The sequence below is a fragment of the Trachurus japonicus genome, chromosome 12 (assembly GCF_045865225.1).
Source record: "Trachurus japonicus isolate A0001 chromosome 12, Traja_1.0".
Classification (NCBI taxonomy): domain Eukaryota; kingdom Metazoa; phylum Chordata; class Actinopteri; order Carangiformes; family Carangidae; genus Trachurus; species Trachurus japonicus.
The window spans coordinates 24,779,521-24,801,276 of NC_140918.1; the positions used below are offsets into that span (position 1 = coordinate 24,779,521).

The following is a 21,756-nucleotide window of genomic DNA, read 5'->3' on the forward strand; positions in this document are numbered from 1 at the left end:
GCATGCCTTCTGCCAGCACTCACCTATAATGCTTTACATGCGTGTGGCGTCCCCGCAGGTGGTAATGAACAATCAGCGGAAGATCATCTGGCCCGGAGGAGAGACGGAGAAACCGCAGGGCTTCCAGATGTCCACTCGACTAAAGGTAGCGTGCCTTCACTTGGCTGCTGTAATGTGACATTCATGTCTACACAGATGGAGTACGGGACCTGAGCTGATGTACTCATGTTGGACAGTGCGTTAACGTTTGTTTCTCAGAGAGTAAACTTGATCCATCCGTCTCCATAAAGGCAGCAGTGATGTATTGGCTATGACTTGTGTGTCCCTTCAAAATTTCTTGTGGGCCCGCAAAGAACCTCTCATCTGTATCCTTGTCAGTTATTTTTACATCCATCTGTTTGTCCTCGTGCTGTCCATGAGCATCTGGGAGTTTGTACATGGGCATTTGTGATTCTGCTGGGAATTTTCCAAGTATTTGTGTCCCTCTGGCTGGGGCACTCTGGAGTCCCCCGGGATCGATCTGGTCCAGCTCTAACTATGTGATAAACAGCTTTCTGTCCCATCTGTTGTAGATAGTGACGATACACCAGGAGCCATTTGTGTATGTGAAACCCACTATGCCGGATGGAACATGCAAGGAGGAAATGACATTAAATGGAGTCTTTATTAAAAAGGTTATCTGCACTGGGCCCAATGAGACCATCCCAGGTAACACATCAGGGACGTTTATATTATCACTGTGCTTTTACTGCACTCGCCAAACACCCACTGGAGATGCATACATATATATGCAGTAGGTATCTATATATGTATGCATGTATCTGAGTGTGCCATTCAGAGTGAGTGACTGCTGGGACATGCTTCGTTTGTATGCTGTGTGTGCCGTGTGACTGTGTGTGGTCGTCTGCAGTGCAATGTGTCACGTTCCCTTGTTCAGTCTACGTGCGCCGCCTCTGGATTAAAAAGACAAGCACCGCTATGTTTCCTCTGGAGTGATTGTAACTTGCAAACTTTGCTGGTTTTGTTACAGGTCGCCCAATCGTTCCCCAGTGCTGTTACGGATTCTGCATTGATCTCCTGATCAAGCTGGCTATGACCATGAACTTCACCTACGAGGTGCACCTGGTGGCTGACGGGAAATTTGGAACTCAGGAGCGGGTAAGTGTTACGTTAACAGTCACACTTATATAACACAACCCTTTTATGTTTGTCATCAGTTTATTTGACTCCACTAACACTTTTGATCTCACTGACAAAGTCATAGAGCAGAGATACATGGACGTCAGACGTCCAGAGGGTAAATTTGCCTTTCATCACTGATCCAGTGTCAGTATTTGAACGTCTAGGCGAGCAGCAATCACCATGGCTCAGTATTGTAATTAGTTTTCCTATATGAAATGATGATAACATCACATAAAACCCAGTTGAAACTTACCAGATAAAATATGCGAGTGCTCCCTTGGCACAGTAAAAATATAGCAGTATCTTCACTTACTTATACATCAAGTTACTGATTGTGAACCTGGAAAAACATTAAATCAAACGTTTTGCTTTGTTTACCAATGTAACCCAGATAACTGGTTGCCAAGCAGGCACCAGTCCAAAGTGAAAATACCACTTACTTGGCTCTAAGTAAGATGGGAGATGGATAACATAAAATGTGTGCCTTTAAAAAGCTTCAACTAATGTACAACATGACATTTAATACACCCTGCAGCACGTTCTGCCTCTGTGTATCACGACTAAACAATCACACTCTAATTTATTGGCCACCAGCTGCTGTGGTCATTGGTACAAAAGGTCACTTTCCTGTTTTGGTTAACAAATTGATTCATAGTCTCAGAGGTTTTTAGACTCCACTTTTCTGTCCTTTCATGAATTCTAACTATGGACTATGGACGAAGTGACACAGCTCTTGACAACGTGTCACTTTGCCTTTTTTTTGCTTTTTCTTTCAATTTCTTTTCCAATTTGTGAATATCATCTTTCCATCACACCGTCCTGACCACACTTTCTATATCTATTTTTGGTATTTATGAAAATGAGGAAACACACACAAATCATGTACTTACCAAAAATCCCCTTGACCCAAGAACATATCCTGTCCTAACAGGGCAAACTTCAGTTTTATCAACCCGTTGCTAGGTGGTTTGGTGGAACAGAACATATAGTCACCATCTAAAAGGACAATGTCACAACTATACTTAACCTAACCTTGTGTTGCTCCAGTAGAACACCTTAATGAATTGATAGAGCCTAGACTGTCCCTCAGGCACCTTTAGCTTTATGTCTTTGTAACGCAGTCAAGTTTGACCTGCTGACGTTGCCCCTTATTAACCAAAGATAACATCATTCGCACAATTCAATATAAAATGAACACCCACAGAAATTAGGAACACAAGGAAAGGTGGACAAAAAGAACAGAATGACCGTGCAGTTTTTTGGTTTCCTTTAGTGCATGATTTTTCTAAACTACGGCAAATATCAACTCCAGCTCTGTCTTATGTAAGATGGAGACAGTTTCAAAGATGTGGAGCACACCTAGCCCCGCTAGGCTTAACCCAAATCCTTAAAGCCTGGAAACTTTAAGGATAGCGGTTGTCTAAAAGACAGCGGGTTGATAGCTGATGCTCATGTTAACACCTGTCTTCTGGGATTCCAGGTGAACAACAGTAACAAGAAAGAGTGGAATGGCATGATGGGAGAGCTCCTGGGGGGCCTGGCTGACATGATTGTTGCCCCGCTGACTATAAACAACGAGCGAGCCCAGTATATCGAGTTCTCCAAGCCGTTTAAATATCAAGGCCTCACCATCCTGGTTAAAAAGGTAAGTAGCCTCTTCGTCTCGGGACAGTTTTCATCACATCTGCTGCTGCATCACAAATAAAACACAGACAAGATGCTGTTTTACACCATGTTCTCACAAATACAGACTCTCCCCCCCTAATGTTGATGGCAGTTTGTCATAGCTACAAGGCAACACTACAATGCATGCAATATGGTTCATCATCTGAGAATAGTCACTGAGTGGGATGTGAATCAATTCTGTATTGTGTTTCTTTTGCATTGTTTCCTCTTTAAAGGACCATTCCATTGTTTTTGCACAGTTTTTACCATAGACTAGTGTTTTTTTAAAGGAATACAGTAGTTCACCCAAAATTCAAATTTCACTCATTATCTACTCATCCTCATGTCAACTAAGAGCTGTCCTCCGTTCCTTCTCTGAGTTACGGGGGGGTCCGCGCAGCAGTATTTGTTCATATATAATGGTTGTGAATGGACTTTTACAACCATTATATATGGTTTCTTCGTCCAAAAAGACACATCAAAAAACATCCAAATACCTCCATACTGCTCGTCTGTAATGTCCCTCTTGTATTGAAGCCCCGACATGAGAAATTGTTCTGAAAAAAATTAAATAAGTCTGTATTTTAAGCTTGTTTGTAGCGGAGGCTCCCAGTGTCTCGGTTCACTGCTCTTGCTGTGTCAGTGCAGATTTGCACTGACCGGTGGAACAATTTGGATGTTTTTTGGTGTGTCTTTTTGGACGAAGAAAGTTGGTATCCATTGACAACCATTGTATGGACAAATACTGCTGCGTGGACCCCCCTGTAACTCAGAGAAGCCACGGAGGACTCTGAAAATTCTCACAGCTCTTAGTCGACATGAGGGTGAGTAGATAATGAGTGAAATTTGGATTTTGGGTGAACTATCCCTTTAAGTGTTTGTATATAATGTGCAGCCATAAGGTGATTGAAGTTGTTTGTTGTCAACCAATAACCGACTGCGCTGTGTGTTTTCAGGAAATTCCTCGCAGTACACTGGACTCGTTCATGCAGCCGTTCCAAAGCACACTGTGGCTGCTGGTGGGTCTATCGGTGCATGTGGTGGCGGTGATGCTTTACCTACTAGACCGGTTCAGGTACAAGGGGGACCTGTGTGTGTGTGTGTTTGTGCCCATGTGTGAGTGTGTGTTTTTGTCTGTTAATGACTGACTGGAAGTGTGTTTGTACATAACTCTCCCCCCCGAGCGCTGCAGATCTTCCCTGGGTGTGGACACGGAGGCAGACAGAGGGGAAGATTGGCTCCCACCATCCCACCGCTCTGTCCCCGTGCCACCGTCTTTTGTCTGCTTTCTTTACTGTGGACTTTGTCTCCCTCTTGCTTTGCTTTGCTCTCGTTCAGTTCCCTTCCCTGCCCCGGGGGTCGCCAGGGATCTTTTTTTCCCGCCCCTCTGCAAGGTTTTCTCAGCCATTTCTCATTTTATCTCCCACAACCCTCCCGATTTCTCCACTCTAGCCCGTTTGGAAGATTTAAAGTAAACAGCGAAGAAGAAGAAGAAGATGCCCTCACCTTATCATCTGCTATGTGGTTCTCCTGGGGAGTGTTGCTGAACTCTGGAATCGGAGAAGGTGAGACACACCCAGTGAGACAAAATCACCGCAAATCAGCACGTACTGAGCAGTAAATGCTCCTTTTCCCCAGAACACTGGAATGATGTCGAGTACTTTGATCTTTACACAGCTTTGCAGTTGTAAAAAGACCAACATCAAGGTGCTGTCTGATTGTTGAGTTATTCTTTGCGGATGACAAATGAATTCCTTTCAAATCACATTTTGTAATGACAGGCTTTGATGCGGCTCGTCTTTAAACAGCCCGTACCTGTTGCCTGTCATTGCCTCATTTGTCCTCTAGTGTTTTCTTTTCATTTCCGATATTTTTAGTGGGTTATATTTTTGGTCATTTCTTTAGTTTTGCAGCTTTTATTCTCACGTAATCACTACAAGTATGGAAATACAATGACATACCAAAAAAAAAAAAAAGGAATTTAGAGTAGTAGAGTAGTATTTGCTAAAAATGGCTACAGCTGTGGTTTGCTTTTAGCCAGCATTTAAGGATTTTATGTCAGTAATTAAATTCAGTCGCTAATTTGCTCTAGAGTTGTCAACCCTTTATGGAGAAAGCTGATACATCCAATAATTCTTTTATTTTCATCTTATAGTTTTTGGGCTTTTTATTGCCTTTAATTGATAGCACAGTGGAGAGAGAGACAGAAAATGGGGAGGCAGAGAGGGGGAATGACATACAGGAAAGGGCTGCCCGATGCGGGATTTGAACCGGGGCCGCCTGCAGTGAAGACCGTAGCCTCAACAGCTCTACCAAGTCAGCTAAATGTCGCCCCACATCCAATGATTCTTAATCGGTAATTAAATTAATTTGGCTCAAACACCATTTTAGATGCAAGGATGAAGTGTGGTCAAAGGTTAAGGTCACTGTGACCTCACAATTATGTTTTGGCCACAACTCACAAATTCATACGCTAATTATGACACAGTTTAACTCCAACATAAAGATAAAATGAAGACAATTTATATCCAAATGGTGAATGGTCAAATACACTGTGACATCATTATGTTCTTCTAAAAAGCTTTTGTCCATTATCCAAAGCTGTAACTCAGGACACGGCGATTGTGACCGTATTTCCTGCCGGCAGAGCAAAATACTGAAAGGTTTTCAACTTGAACTCACCACACAGGTGCGCCGCGCAGCTTCTCAGCGAGAATCCTGGGCATGGTGTGGGCTGGATTTGCCATGATCATTGTGGCCTCTTACACTGCCAACCTGGCTGCCTTCCTGGTGTTGGACCGGCCTGAGGAGCGCATCACCGGCATCAATGACCCAAGGGTGGGTACAGAACAGTACAGCGGGGGGCGACTCCACCATGTAGGGATGTCACGATTACTTGTTTTCACAAGTAATCGTGGTATTAAACGCCACAATTAATTAATTGTAAAGATCCCTAAATACCGTTACTTTCACAAAAAGATGATGTTGGAACCATATCGGCAGATGTGCACAAAAATAAAGGTAAATGCACAGATACTGGTCCATTTTCCTAACGTAACATTGAATTGGTAGGAATTTAAAGGGACAACGAGGAGTTTCTCCATCGGCAGTATGAATAATTCTGCGACAATAAAAAAGTCTCATATTAATGTGGATGAATCTACGTTACCACTTGTTAATGGGCCCATTTAGATAAATATATCGTTCTTTCTCTATCGTTATTTTGTTATTATTAGTGGTGGCGGAAATGCTGGGCGAGCCAACCAGCGTTTCCTTACTTTCGGTTTTGTGGCGAGTCATGAGAATAACGCCGCTGAATTGCCGTTTATGGTGGGAACTACGACGGTATGTGATTGTCTTCGAACTTTATGGTGCACGCGTTGTCCCTTTAAATGAAAAAAAATTAAATAAAAAAAAAGCAAAACAAAACAAAAAACGATTAAAATAAACGCAAACATTTAGTATAGATAACAATTCATGACCTGAATATTTCAAATATTTCCCCTGGGGATTAAGAATTGGTCATATATTAATAGATACTTGAAATATTTTGTGTAAACAATTAGTAATGTAATTATATTTTGACTGTATTTTATTTTACACATTCATAGTGTTGTGAAATGAATTAATGCATAATAATCATGATTATTTCTCTGACAATAATCATGATTATTTCTCTGACAATAATCGCACCAAGAAAATCTATAATCGTGACATCCCTACCACCATGTCATCTCAAAAATGGAGGTGGTCAGTTGTGGTCACACTGTCTTGTCCATGTCTCTCCGTGCAGCTGAGAAACCCATCAGACAAGTTCATCTACGCCACAGTGAAGCAGAGCTCTGTGGACATCTACTTCCGGCGGCAGGTGGAGCTTAGCACCATGTACCGCCACATGGAGAAGCACAACTATGAGAGTGCCGCCGAGGCCATCCAGGCCGTGCGTGACAAGTGAGTCTCGGCCAGGCCGGGCCGACCAGAGCACATGTCGGCCGGCTGCTCGAAACCTATAAGGCACACAGAAACCCAGGGCCAGTCCAGTCAGCTTCAGGGGAGGTGGACATGGACCTTCCGGGACCAGGCGGACGCGGCGGGACTTACTGCGGCGCTCCGTCTGATCCAGGCCCATCGCCCAAGAGGTTTCAGGGACAGGAGCAGGTGTGGACGTGTCATTACCGACACCAGTGTGAGGTTGTAGCTAACATTGAGTGGAGGAGCACCCTTTTTCAGGTTTTACCCAGACGAACATCTTTGAGATGGGGTGGAATCCAATGGGGGGACGCGCCCTCACCCATCTGGCATTGGATTTCATTTGGGCCATAAGCAACGGTAGAGATTGCTGGTAAACGCTGAATGACACACAACGATCTGGTGTGCGAGAGAGAGAGAAGGGTGGGAGCCGTAAATGTGTATGTAAATCATTGTACTGTTGCACCGTAACCCCCTCCTTCCCCCCCTCCTCCTCCTCCTCCTCCTCCTCCCTTCCTCCTTCCTCCTTCCTCCTCCTCCTCCTCCTCCTCCCTCCCCCCTGCCCCACAGCAAGCTGCATGCTTTCATCTGGGACTCTGCGGTGCTGGAGTTTGAAGCCTCGCAGAAGTGCGACCTGGTGACCACGGGAGAGCTGTTTTTCCGTTCGGGCTTTGGCATAGGCATGCGCAAGGACAGCCCCTGGAAACAGAATGTGTCCCTGGCCATTCTCAGGTCTGTCCCAGCCGAAGCTGCATTACTCGTATGACTTTTTTTTTTTGTTTCTTATCAATATGATTTCACGGTCACGTTTTGACCAGTTATAGCCACCCAACACATTGCCTTATGTCACATCTTCTCTCTCTGTATCTCCCCTCCCCTGGCCTCTCTGTCTGTCTCTGTCAAGTGTATGTCTGTCTGTCTGTCTGTCTCTGCACCTGTCCCGTGTGTCTCATTTGTGTTGCTATCTGGGAGTGAGCGGCTCGAATGCTCCGTCGCTGCGGCAGTGTATTAACTTTGTCACCTCTCTCCCCACCACCCCCAACCCCCTGCAGTTCTCATGAGAACGGCTTCATGGAAGACCTAGATAAAACCTGGGTGAGATACCAGGAGTGTGACTCACGGAGCAATGCCCCAGCCACACTCACCTTTGAAAACATGGCAGGTATGGTCCTAATGGCGTAGAGAAAGCGTTAAAAAAGTGATTGGACAAAAACTGCAGTGGTAAGGTACTGTAGCCCTTTTTTGTCCAATACCTTTACAAAAATCGTTGTATTTAGTGTCGGCGTGGGTTGCTCTGTGGAAGTGTGCCGTACAGTTATCTTGTGCTGTGGCTTTGTGCGGTTGTGGTCTTCTATTACTACTGTGTGGTTTTATTTTGCGGCCGTCGTCGTCAGTAGGAACGGGTTGAAAAGGGAGGGAGGGAGTGGGGGTGGGGGGGCGACCACTGGGCATGACGAGCAAAAACCATGCATTCATGCTCAGTGGGAGCATGGAGGAAGGAGTCGCAGAACCAAATCACATCTCTGCTCTGTTTGTCTTCGTCTGTCCCTTTCCAAAAGGGGTCTTCATGCTGGTGGCTGGAGGCATAGCAGCAGGAATCTTCCTCATCTTCATCGAAATCGCCTATAAGCGACATAAAGACGCCCGCAGGAAGCAGATGCAGCTGGCCTTTGCGGCCGTCAATGTTTGGAGGAAGAACCTGCAGGTAGGAACGATCCACCTCCGGCCGCTCACACCCAGGGTGGAAGGGATGGGGGGGGGGGGGGCAAGAGAGGCAGCAAAGACCCCTTCATGTGGGGTAGATTTCTGTCTCTCTGCCCCTCTGGGAGTTCTTACTGTAATGTTCACCAGTGGTTATCACTTATCAGACCGCCTGATCGCCATATGAGAAAGCGTGATCTCTGATGTGTAAATGTTCTGTAAGGGGCCGTCCTGTAGGTAGTAAGAGTCGCCGAGAGGCCAACGGCGGCTGTGTCTCTTGTGTGTGTGTGTGTGTGTGTGCCTGCAGGACACTAAGGAGGCCTCAGGAAGCCAAGCCGTGGCCGGGACCCCCTCATTAGTATGTAATGAATTAATTAGCAGGGCCATTTCCACTCCCATATACCACCTCTCGCTCTCAGAGTAACAAATACCAGAATTAGCCTTGTAATCCTCTAACACCACGGACAACCGAATTAAAAACTTCCACCTTCCATGTCCATGGCATGAACCGATAGTTCTAAGCTGCTCGTATATATATACGCTTCATAAGGTCAGATGATGTGGACAGAAAAACATAAACAAAACATCCACGCCAGAAGCATCATGAAAACAATAACAAACAGCGATCACTGATGCGCTTTGATTGCGTCACCGCTGATCGGCCTCACTCCACCAACAGGCAGCCAGGGGCTGGGGCCAGCCGTACAAATAGAGCATGAAGAGTAAAATCAATGCCCTGGCACCATCACACAGCAGTGACTCTCCGTGTATTGTCGGCGTCAACTGCAAAGCTTCATGCTACAGTGCACACTGTAGTCTCCTTATCCACTGTAGTGTCCATAATGCAGACACCAAATGACGGTGTAAAACTTGCATGCCAGAGGCGTTGTGCAAACACAGTGGCCGCCTCAACAGCCATCAGTTTAAAAGGTCAGTTCTCCCAAATTTCAAAAGCGCATAACATTTCTTGTGGTATCTAGTCACGCAGATGGATTCATGTGCTGGGAGGTTTTAACTTCTGCTACACAACCAACAAATTTGAGTTTTATTTATGGTTCAAATCCATCTGCACAGTGAGGATTCCACAATTAGTAAAGATTTTTTTTTTTTAATTTGTGTGAACTGACCCTTTTAGCTTCAATCAAGTGATACAGTCCTCCACTTGGATGATGAAGAACATGATTTGCCCTCCCGTCCTCCAGTGCAAACAAATGTGGCTGTGAAGCGTTGGAGCATAGGAGAGACCCCCTCCTCCCCCTTTACCCTTTATATGGTGTCACTTCCTGATTGGCTAGCTCACAGGGCTCAACATCTGATGGCCAATCACACACAGTGAGTCCGTGGCAGCCCAGTCTGCTGCTGCCTCTCTGTAATAAAGCCTTGAATCAAAACTCAGTGTCTGGCCCCGCTGAATAGAGACAGCAGGGCTGGAGGAAGGTACAGCGCCTGTCAGCAAATCAGTGTCCTTCTCAGAGCGTCTGCCATCGACCTGACTACTGTATGTAACTGTCGTGAGTGTCCTCATGTGGATGTACGTTCTCTAGGTGCATACAGCAGGAGAATGCATGCAGGGCAATGGGTGGGTGGGGGTGGGGGGCATCACTGAGAAAGGAGAGGGACACACTAAACTGCCCGTAGACCAGCGCGTTTCACATCCGTATCAAAAACGATCATGTTGATCTCTCTGCACCGCTGAACAAAGACAGCTCATGCATGCTCATCTCGCTCATCGACCATCACTGTGGGCCCTAGAGCTACAAAAAAAAAAAAACGGACGCACACACAGTGTTCACTGCCGTAACGGGGTCTCATGCATGCAGAACAGAGAAGAGCCCACGTAGTTGAGCTAACATGAACTGCTCTGTTCGGCGTGAATATTATTCAGGATATTATTCATACTGTTTGGGTGCACTGATTTGATCTCATTTTCACAAATTAAAAATGACAACACGGCTGGGTAGCGCACAAAGTCAACACAATGGAAAATAACAGTTTATGTGGCCTCCTCCTTCCTTAGTGCAGCGAGCACTGAGACTTGGAGTCTCATCGTTGGCATCATTCCTGACCGCTTGCACATGTGTTTGTATGTATAATGTGCTAACACTGCAGGTTGGTGTATTATGCAAAGCACCGTGCAGTAACGTGCACCCACAATGCCTTTCAACACAAGGATGCAATCTCAGAGAACGTGCACTTCTGACTAAACAAAATCTGTTCACATGGTACACCCCTCATCTTCTGCAGGCTGACTTTATCTTGACATGCTGTTAATGCTCCAAAGTCCTCAAAATATGACTTTATTAACTACCATAGGAAATGAAGGTGCATGCACTGACAGAACTGCATGCCGAAGACAGACTAGCTTTATATTAAGGATCTGTAGCCACAGAGATGTAGAGGAAGTATTTATAGAAGCTGCTTTATATTCTGATTTAATCTTTATGATCTAAATTTATAATCTATATTCATTATTATTATTGGATATGGTAATCCTCAGCATTAGTTAGTTTAGCAAAAAATGCTGTCCAGCACAGAAGGCAAAAAGACAAAGCTGGCATCTACCCAGTGAACAATAAGTCATATTTAGCGGCGAGGACCAGATGTCCCTGTTGGACGATTGGATTTACATTTATCACATTTAAAGAAACACAACAGGTGCTGTTGTTGCACTGTACTATCGGCTGTGTGTGTGTAGCTAACTGTTTGCTAAACAAATCTTCAGCCACAGTTCTTTATTGTTTGTTTCTGCTCTTGTAAAGTTTCCAGAAAATCAGCTAAAGCACATTGTAAAGGTCATGACACTGTCTGACTGGGTGGAGTGAATATTTCTGTAACAGTTCCAACGTGGCTAATGTCTGAAGTGAATCTAGTCATGCTAACAGAGAGGTACGCACACGGTTGCACTGTTTTACAAAGCTTATCACAGGAATCATTTTAAGGTGTCACATTAAAACACTGCAAACCTCTTCAGCCACAGTTCTTTATTAAAAATATATGGAAATAAGAAAACTACTTTCTGTGATCCTGTGAGAGCCTGTTCGCTTTCTCTGTGCTGGTCCTGTCATGTTTGAATAAGTAAAGGGGTTTTAAGCTGTGCAGCTGTTAGTTTAGATGAAACCAGTGATATTAGGGATTATGGATACCATGTCTGAACTGAAGCGCTGAACATAGAATTTAAAAATTTGAGTGTACAATGGACTATGACTTTTGTACATTACCTTATAACATTGATGCTTAAAAAAAATTGAAGCTGGACTCTGATACAAACTGTATAGGCTTCTGCTTGTTGTGCAATAAGCTCTTAATGCCTCTGACATGTATTTTATAAATTTACATCATACAGATTTATATTAGGATATCTTCAACTCTGCATTCCTGATTCGTCCTAGTGTGATCATTGTAGCTGTTGGGTTTCGTTGACCACTACATCACTGAAAGGCTACACGTCCGGCTTTTGGCTTTCCCTTTCAGAGCAGATGTTATTCAGAAGTGCACAGTCTGAATAATATTGAAACTGATGTGAGTTTGGGGTTGAAAACAAAGTGTCGGAGACCCTGTTCTGTGATGATGATGATGATGATTATGTATAATGATGATGCACTGCGCCGGCCAGCTTGTTTCTGGCGAGAAACAGGCGGCTTCTGTCCACTGTGCAAGTCCCATGCCACGCTTCATCTGATGGTCCAGCATGCCCTGCATGGCCGGGACTGTGCACACGGCACGCAGCACCTCATCAGGGCTCAGAGCGGCCAGACTCCAATCCTGCAGTCTCACATGTGTAAGAAATGTCAAGAGTCAAGATTAAGAGAAGACAACTGACGTCACTTGGGCATTGATTTTTTTTTTTTTTTTCCTTAATCAAGACATAAACAGTCAGAGGCATTTGTTACACAGGCTGACTTTGCCCATTTACTAACATGAAATGTCATCTTCCAACAGGAAAAAACACATTTCATTTACTATTACCAGCACTAAAACCGAGTGATACTGTGCACCGATCACTCCTCTGCCAGCTTTCACCTGTATTCCACACCAGCCAATGCCTGCTCTCCACCAGAGAGAGCAGGCTAAAAGAGCCTAGTCATGTGACCTGATGAAAAAGGATGTACTGCGGGGCCAGTGCTGGCCAGGATTGATTTGTCATGCTATTTGTTTTGTGTTTACTTCTTCTATGTTTTCCCCCTTTACTCCTTCCCTCCATCCATAAAGCGTTTTGGCATGTTGAAATTCACACCACACTGCCCCGCCCGCCCAAAGGGCCTCCCCCCCCCAGCAACTACCCACGACTCACTCATCCTGCATCCATCATAGAGCGCTTTATTTTGGTAGATCTTCTCAGATCATGAAATCACTTGTAGAAAAACTGCATATCTTTCTTTCTTTGCACTTTAATTGACAGCGAGAATATTGTTTTGCAGCATCAGTAGGCGACCATCCTTTCACAAGCTTTTTTTCTTTCCTGCACTCCAACACATCCTCCATCCCATTCCCTTGTGTGTGGGGTGAATTTCCATTATACCACTTTCAGGTATAATGACTTTAAATGGGCTTTAAATACTGACTTTTGTCGCTGTTGTTTTCCCTCTTTGATATGCATTTTACTGGCATCTGATAATGTAGCTTCTTGACTTTTTATACCTGCCTGGCTTTGGATGTGGTTGTTTGCTTTGCTAGTATTTTTATTTATTTTTAAATATCCACCCTTTTTAGTTCCCTTGGCTTTTGCTTAAGGATCTTTAAAGTAATAACAATCAAGTGGATGGAAATTTATTTTATTTTTCTTTTCTCCCCCTATGCAGCCCTCTTCCTCTCTAGAGACTCAGGATGTAAGAATACCTTAATATGAGTTTTTTTGCACACAAAACACGCAGTTATTGTGCTGAGAGTAGCTGTGGGGCACTCTGATGGTATGAGGGAGGGAGGGCACCAAATTGGCTTTGCCATCTTCTCAGCGTACGGTTAAATCTGCTTCTTTTTTTCCTTTTTCCTCCTCTGACCTGTGTCAGAACCAAGCACTGAGTAGATTTTTTTTTAGAAATCTATATCATAAGTCATATTTGGCATGTGTAGTCAATCCATGTTTAAGTCATGATCTCTTGTGTGTAGAGATAAGTAACCTGCAACTGTTAAGTGTGTGTCCATGCAATAGTGAGCGACCAGGAAGATCATTTTAGATGGTTAAAGTAGAGAATCGTAGGTATCACACCCACTGACATCTTTACTAGTCATCACTCATTTCAATGCATTTCTAGGCACCGAGTCAATGTGTCAGCACATTTCTAGCGGACTACTGTGCCATCTTGTACAGTCCCAGTGTGATAATGTTACATAAAGTTGCAGATGCCCTCATATCAGCCTGAACAGACTATTTCCACTCTCACATCTAACTGAGCTTTATCCCTTTCTTTCTCCCTCTTTGCGCATTTTACATTTCCAAGTGCTGTAGTCTTTCTCACAAGGACCCTCCCTCTATTTAGACTATTTAAAAATAAGGTAATTTATTGGGGTGGCGGGTGGTGGGAAGAGAGAACGGGTGAGACTGGAACCACGGTTATCACCCCAGCCAGAGAGCATGAATAATGTTTCTACATATATTTATTTTAGGATAGGAAAAGTGGTAGAGCAGAGCCCGACCCCAAAAAGAAAGCCTCTTTTAGGTCCATCAGTACCACCCTGGCCTCCAGCATCAAGAGACGTAGGTCCTCCAAAGACACGGTAAGGAGACGAAGAAGCAACATCTTCTCTTGTTTACTCCCTCCTCTCTCTTTCTTCTCCTCCTCCTACTCGTCTTCTGTCTCTACTTCCAGCCCCTCTCTTTCCTCTTTCCCTGTCCTCTCTGCCTACATCGCCATATCCGACCGCCAGAGAGTCCCATGTTCCACTCACCCATCTCCACACGACTCCGCGGCCTCTGCCACGTGTCTGTCCCTTCACCATCGATCAGCCATCACCATTTAGCATCTGTAGCTCCTCTACAGGCCGGAGGGCATCAGGGCAGGAGTTCAGGGTCAGGCCAGGCCAGGCCAGGAGCTGGGCTCTGATTTTGGTATAGGGGGGGCGTCCCGAGTGTCCAGGGCCTTTTGGGACTTTTGATGGGATTAGTGGCTTCTGGAGGAGGGGGGCGACAAAAAGCAAGCAGTCTGCCAGTGGTGTTTTGTCTTGGGCTGCTCTTCCTCCGTCTGGTTTTGGACGTTTTAGATCCTGGCGATTGTGTCCTATTTAGTGGCGTTGTGGTGGTGTGTGTATTGTACCTGGGCGTGCGGTGTGTGTACGTATGTGTGTGTGTGTGTGTGTATCTATATATCCGTGTTCATGTCCTGTCTTTTTGAACTGCTTGATCCTTTGTATATCCACCTTTCTTTGCACCAATCCCGCCCGCACTTCCTACGTTTGGGTTTCAGCCGCTGTTGGTTTGCTTTTGGTTTGAAAAGCATGCGCTCCTGTTCTGTCATTTTTCCAAGACTCCATTTCCAAGGTAGACGTGATGGCCAAGTCCTGCTGAGAAGAAAACTAACGTGTTGTCTTATTTATCAACATGTCTATTCCAGGATTTACACTCTATTTCTATTAATCAAATTGATTTTTTTGCTTTTGTCATATTTTCTTTGTCATAATTCTTTATTTATTTTTCAATGTCCTTGTGGTCTGACCTGTGCATGCCTCTTTCAGGGTGTATTTCCAGGTGCTGAGGACAGTCTTCTTTTATGTGTAATGGGCTCTGTGAAGCCTTAGACTCTCACTGTGTTACAAGGGAAGCATAAATCCAAGCAATTCTCTCTTTTTTTTTCTAAATTGTGTTTCACATGGTCTTCGCTTGACTCCTTTGTTGCAGCACAATGAGAGTGTCAGGTTTCCTCCATTCCTTCACAGTTGAGTTGAAAAGCCCTTGTTCGTTGCGGTTGGGAGGTTGTACTCCACAAGCTCGGAGTGCTCTTGACAAACCAGTGACCCGTGGTCATTTGTACCCAACTGCTTCGCCCCACATAGCTGTTCGCTGCCCAAATCTGGCATGGGCCTCTGAAATGATAATAATAATGATTTAAAAAGGAAAGCTATCATCTATGGAGATAGCACAGACACCTTCATGGAAAGGTTTCTCTACTAACACTGTGTTTTGAATGTGTTTCTCAGGGGAGACATAGCCAAAGTTAAAAAGATAAATTGTCTGTGTTTTTATTTGCTCTCCTGTCTTTCTCTCTTTCTCTTATGTTTACTGTCTTTTTTTTTTTTTTTTTAATGGATCTTTCGGCATTGAGCCAAACCACCTCTACTCTCCCCTGGAGGTTTCTCAATAGATTTGGTCGCATTTGAAGAGAAGAAGATTGGAACCGCCATTGTTAATGTGTCTGTATGAGGGTGCCGATGCTGGTTTGGGAGCCCTAGTGGAAATATGAATAATAATATTTGCTCACAGTGGAAAAATAAAACAGGATTTAGCGTAATCAACAAAAAGATGCTCCAATTTGCCATCCCCAGTCTTTGACCATTATTTTGATTTTATATAAATGTTCTTTTTTTATATTAATGGATATCAATGGACTTGAGTGTCAGTGTCCCTCACCCACATGCCACACTGCTCCTCTCTCCCTCTGCAAGCATGCCGATTACTCTAACTGTCATAGATGTAGTGACAATAGAGCAAGTAGACATAATCTATGTAGTAGTGCCACATGTTAAGAAGAATCGCCGTCTGAATAAGTAGCTCTATAAGCATTAACTGTGGTTGTGATGTCAGTCAAGTGTCTCTCTTTTGCTGGTCCACTTGACCCCCAGTAGGGTGCGCTGTTAGCAGGCCCTCAAGGTACAAGACATAAGGAGACCCAAAAGGGGGCTGTATAAGCCATATGATGATGCAACTCGTGGGTCAAGGACATGAGGGACATCCACTCTGACTCCAGTTTATTCCCAAAATTTGACATTTTTCCACTCAGTCTGGATGTTGCCCCATCTGTCAGCATGTTAGTTGCATCATAACAGCTTCTGAAGCTCATATGCTTGAATGTTTTGGTGCTATCAGCTTAAAACGAGAGGCACTTATAATCCTAAAATCTTGCCTAATTGAAAAATTTTTTTTTTTAAAAACAACTACAATGTTATGAGATGGGTACACCGAGGCAAGACTGTTTTGGTTCTGTACAGTTTTCACTGATAATGCATTTGCATATGTACCAAGAAAAGATGTTCTCCTGCACATTGTGTGCAAGGAAACTGGTTTTTCCAACACAGTGCTGAGTCAGGATAATGATTGGCATGTTGGAAATCAGTTGGATTATAGAGGAGGTGGAGCGCTCCACTAAATGTCACTGTGTCCCAAAATGTGAATCTGTTCCACAGAAAACAGTGTCTTAAAAACTCTATTGATCATGTGATTGCTTCATGCAGTTTCTATATTTTTGCTCATTCACAGAAAAAGCAACCTCAGCATTGTTTAAAAAAAAAAGAAAAGAAAAAAAGTGGCTTAGGCTACTGCTGCCTCAGTAACACACTGAAAAGACTCAGTCAGAAGCAATGAAAAAAAATCACTGTTGCCATAGAAACTAAGCACCTGCATGGATTCGGGATCTTGTTTTCCGCACACTCTGCTTTAAAGCAAGCACAGTGAAGCGGGGACAGGACGTAAGAGTCCCACACAACAGCACTTTGAAATCAGCCTTAAATTCACCTCCTCTGCCTGAGCTGCTAAAATTAGAGGAGCCGCCTGTCTGCATGCGTACAAATGACTGTGGGGAGATAAATGAGCTGTCCGTGATGCCCGTGGCAGGAAGTTATCACCCGTTATCAGTCATGCTGGAAGGCTGAGAATAAATAAATAAGTCAATAAATTATGCCTGATTCAAATCTGCTGTTGTCCAGACTCTTGGGATCTTACGTGTGCTCCCGACTAGCCCACCTCAGGCACAACCAGTCTCCTACATTAGAAAAAAAAAACCAAACCTAAAAGCAGATGACAAACAATGGTGTGCCTGAGAGGGGTTAGAGAACCCTCCTGCTTCTTAATTGCTACAGAAATGAAGCACAGGTGTTCAAAGTCAATGTTTAGATAAGTATACTAAGGAGAAGAAGAAAAAAAAAGCTGCCAAATGCTGCTTTTTGTGTAGAAATGACATCCTGTCATGCGTCTCCTTTTCCCCCCTTGTTTCTCTTCACCTCTGCAGCAGTACCCACCCACTGACATCACGGGCCAACTCAACTTGTCTGACCCGTCTGTCAGCACTGTGGTGTAGAGAGAGAGAGGAGAGGGAGACGCTGACGTCCGCTCCCCGAGGAGAGAGGAAACGAGACGAGGGAGAGAGGAGGAGAGGAAGCGGAGGGGGAGAGGAGACCTTCTCTATCCCTTTGGCCTTTTGGAAGCCGAAGCTTTCTGTTCACCGCCTGCCCACGGAGGAAGCAGCTTTCTGAAGAAGTGGCTGAGGACACTGAACCTGCACCTTTTTATTGAAGTCAGGATTAACCTGGCGCTAGATGTTTGTAGGGTCTCCTGAGCATGCATAGAAGAACCCATCTGACTCATCTACATCTACAATCTTTTCCTTCTGTATATTCTTAGCAAACTTATTTAACCTTGTTTTTGTCCTTTTTGCTCACACAGATTTACTTAATGTTTGATGTTTTCCTGATTAGCTGTATAGCATTTAGCAAGCCAGCTTTATTTTGGTTAAGTTTATGGATCTGGTGCGAGTACTATTACTCTACATATCAACTCCAATTAGGGCCTAGATACCTTTAGTTGCCATAGTTAGTATTTCTTAACAACATATACAGCAATACAAGACGTACTGTAAGCTTCAATGGATATCAAGTATTTTCTAATAGGAACTACCTGTGTTTATAATCTGCATTTAAAGTTTTTAGACAATGTTTCTTTAATTGGGAAGCACCAGTAACTAACAATGACTTATCTTGCCTATACCACTGAAGATGATGAAGATGAAGCATGTGTGTCCTTGTATATGAATAAGAGCTTTACGTATCTGGATGAAGATGATCATAGTTATTTTGAAGGCTATACACCAGAATATGTAGTTGTTTCAATTGTATGTTTCCCCCTTTAATCTTGCACTAATCTCCCACAATGCATGTGTTCTTATTTCTGGTAAGAACTCAGTTGCTTGTTCAATCTGTTGAGCTTTGTTTCCGTTTATAGCAAGAGTTAAGCAGGTGACTATATGAGATTTCAGACTAATTTGCAATCTGATGAAACAGTGAAGTAAGACTGCTGTTTTTATGTCCAAATATGTTTGACACACTCAGCCGCCAGCCATGTTGCGTTTGGGGACGCCCGCTCTCTTCCTCTCTCTCTCCTGCCGCAGCAGTCTTTCTCATTTCCAGTCTGGAAGGGGTTGCATCAAAGGGCCAGGTTTTTCACCCAACCAGCACTCGAGTCTTTCATGCAAAACCCCCTCCCATGCGCAGAGCTGGAGAGCTTTTGCATGAAGGCACCAGAGTGAATTGAGAGCTTTATTGGTTGACCTGCGAGTTTGTGTGCAGGTCTTGGTTAGATGCAAAAACAGGCCATTTCCCAATTTCTGGAGTTGAGAAACCGCTGCTGTTTGTTGAAAAGACGATCACATCTTTTCTGGTGTCTGGCACCGCATAGCACTTTATGCTGAGGGGTCTCCCAAACTGTAAAGAAAAGAAGAAGATATAAAAGATACCTATTTGCCAAATCCACAAGTCAAACATATTACATCTTAATCTACTGTGTTATGTTTCAATGCCACAAATCACTTTTTACTTTATTAGAAAATGTACAAATCTTTATAAGAGAAACAAAGACACTTTTAAAGAACCACACAAAGTGCTGCAATGCAATTTGGTTTCATAACTTTGCTTCTTATTATTTTCTCATTCTGGCCTATGCATGCGTACATGTTACTTAGCAGTGCTTTAGTTTGTTTTTGGATGCGTGTCGTTGCCGTGTACAGTTAGCTGAGCTGTGTGTGGAGCACCTAAGCTGAATGACATGTAAATAGCCTGGTTCAGTGTTGATGGGGTTGAGGAGATTGTACCGCCCTTGTATTTCGACTGCAGCTGAGAATGTCTTACATTAGTTACACACAGTGGTTATATTATAGTTGCACACAAGGGAGGAATGGCCTGTTTTTCTTACCTTTTCCAGTAAAGAAATTGCATTGAATCATCTTGTTTATACAACTGTAAATAAAATATACTTACATTGCCAAGTCTAATCAATCCTGTGATTGAATTGTTTTAGGTTTCAAACCGACAGCCCATTGCATTATCGATTAATTGATAACATTGTTTACATAATGCCGCACAAACCAAAATGTATGCAATTTACAACAAGATTAGATGAAAGCAGCAAATGATTATGATTAGAATTATTTTTCTTCCTGTAGACTGGATTACCTGACTCATTTCAACATAAATAATTTTAACTACTGCATACTGCACCAAACACTAAGAGTATGTCAAAGAAAAAAGAAGAAAATACATTTAAAAGCAAAATGAGATATATTAAAGGCAATAACCAAATGGCATTGTGACAGCGCTATGCCACAGTGCCATTCTCTGACTAGAGACCCACACATGACCACCACATGAGCATAACGTCTGAGATTAGCACAGGGAGACATTTCTCTGTGCAGTGGTCCAGTGGATCAGCAGGGCACGGTGGAGATTCAGAACAATTTGTCTGCTCAGGCCCAACAGTCATTTTGTAAAGGAGTACTTCCCTTGTCCTTTGAGTTCCTGTGGTTAATACTTCTACACTATAAGGCAAAAAACTATTTAGTAAAATATTTCAAGAAAAACAATAGATATCACACATATAATATGAAGAAAAAAGGTATTAAAGAACACTGCACATTAAGATTAAGCTCCACCTAGGTTCACAGACTCACTAATATCTCTAACTTTCTTCATTTGATTCTTTAGTGAACCAAACCCTTATAAGATGATGCACCCTCCATGTGTCAAGAAAGTTTCAAAAGAAGTCTCTGTCACCACCTTAAACCACTCAGCACCTCCTCCCACCCACACTGCATACTCCCATCTAGTTATGAAAAATAAGGCTACATAAACATGTCAGTCCAACTCCTATCACCCCAGATAGAAACATCTCAGAGCACAGGAATGTTCTTCTTTCCTGTTACATTCGCAACATTTATAGTCTTTGGTTGAGCCCATTTACGTTTGCAAAATAGTTTGAGTTATATACACATTTATCATCGATGACGTCCCTTCGTCCGTTGTGACCTAAAATGAGATCACACCCTGCCCCAATTTTACACCAAGATATATTTACCACATTTATCTTGGGTCTTTGAATTTATTAGTTGATAGCTAATAACAATTTTTCTGAGATAGCTTTCCTGAGCTTGTGACCTTGTTGTACAGTATATAGCCTAACCAGTGCAACAGTGCTACAGTGCAGTATAAAATAAAACCACTACATATGATATTACATGATAGTACTGTATCATGTCTTTTGTAGTAACAGCATTACCAATGGTCAGGTCCGGATAAATAGGGATGACATCTTATACATTCATAGTTACCTGAGGATACACCCAATTTACCTTTTCTTCTTATATGATTTCATGCATCCACTTTTGTGTTACAGTTAATGTTTGCACCACTAATATGCTAAACTAAGATGTTAAACATGCACACAGGCCTATCATATGCTAACACTTACTAACCTTTACTGTGACAGCTGTGACTGTGAGCAGTTTGCATCCTGACATTAGCATTTAGCTTCAAGCAGCCTCATATCCGATGCTCACACTCACTAACATGGCTGACTCTGTTAATCATATACAGTAACCTGTTATAAATCACATCGCCTCCATAAATATTCTTTAACAGAAAATGACATGTTGCATCTGCAGATAAATCAAGGAGGGACACAATATTCAAAACTGGTGCATGGGCCCTCACAGGTAAATGTTAAAAACACGAACATGCAGTCAAGTCAGTGGAACACAGCATCAATACAGTCACCACCCCCGGTCAACATAATATATGATTAAATTATGAGCGTCATCATTCATCTAATCATGGCTTTCACTCTTAATTAATGACACACCTTGCAGGAGCAGAGGTGAGTCATGGGATATTGTCAGGTGAGACATTTGTTCTGGTCCACTGACCTTCGCTGCTGATCACAGAAGACACTCTGTCATACTCTGTCACTGAGATTAATGTGACTCAGTGCTGATTGTTCCTGCTGATTACAACCAGACTTCAAGCAATGAACCATCTGCCAAAAGACAC

General features: G+C 43.4%; 1 protein-coding gene across 15 annotated transcripts in view; it reads left to right on the forward strand.

Annotated features, from left to right (window-relative positions):
* The window catches only part of grin1a (glutamate receptor, ionotropic, N-methyl D-aspartate 1a), a 40,223-nt gene extending 20,517 nt beyond the window's left edge, over positions 1-19,706 (forward strand). For 2 of the 15 annotated variants that reach the window (XM_085793918.1, XM_085793922.1), the window contains 15 exons: positions 59-145; positions 573-717; positions 1,028-1,158; positions 2,663-2,827; positions 3,804-3,922; positions 4,300-4,412; positions 5,537-5,685; positions 6,641-6,798; positions 7,387-7,548; positions 7,869-7,978; positions 8,376-8,521; positions 8,825-8,875; positions 13,317-13,343; positions 14,122-14,232; positions 17,673-19,706. In XM_085793918.1, coding sequence (XP_085650044.1) covers positions 59-145; positions 573-717; positions 1,028-1,158; positions 2,663-2,827; positions 3,804-3,922; positions 4,300-4,412; positions 5,537-5,685; positions 6,641-6,798; positions 7,387-7,548; positions 7,869-7,978; positions 8,376-8,521; positions 8,825-8,875; positions 13,317-13,343; positions 14,122-14,232; positions 17,673-17,741 — 1,743 coding nt within the window. In that variant the 3' untranslated portion in view covers positions 17,742-19,706. Of the gene's footprint in view, positions 1-58; positions 146-572; positions 718-1,027; positions 1,159-2,662; positions 2,828-3,803; positions 3,923-4,299; positions 4,413-5,536; positions 5,686-6,640; positions 6,799-7,386; positions 7,549-7,868; positions 7,979-8,375; positions 8,522-8,824; positions 8,876-13,316; positions 13,344-13,955; positions 14,233-17,672 lie in introns of those variants that run through there. The other 13 variants (XM_085793920.1, XM_085793924.1, XM_085793923.1 and 10 more) reach the window with 10 other exon arrangements.
* Positions 19,707-21,756: the final 2,050 nt, after the last annotated feature.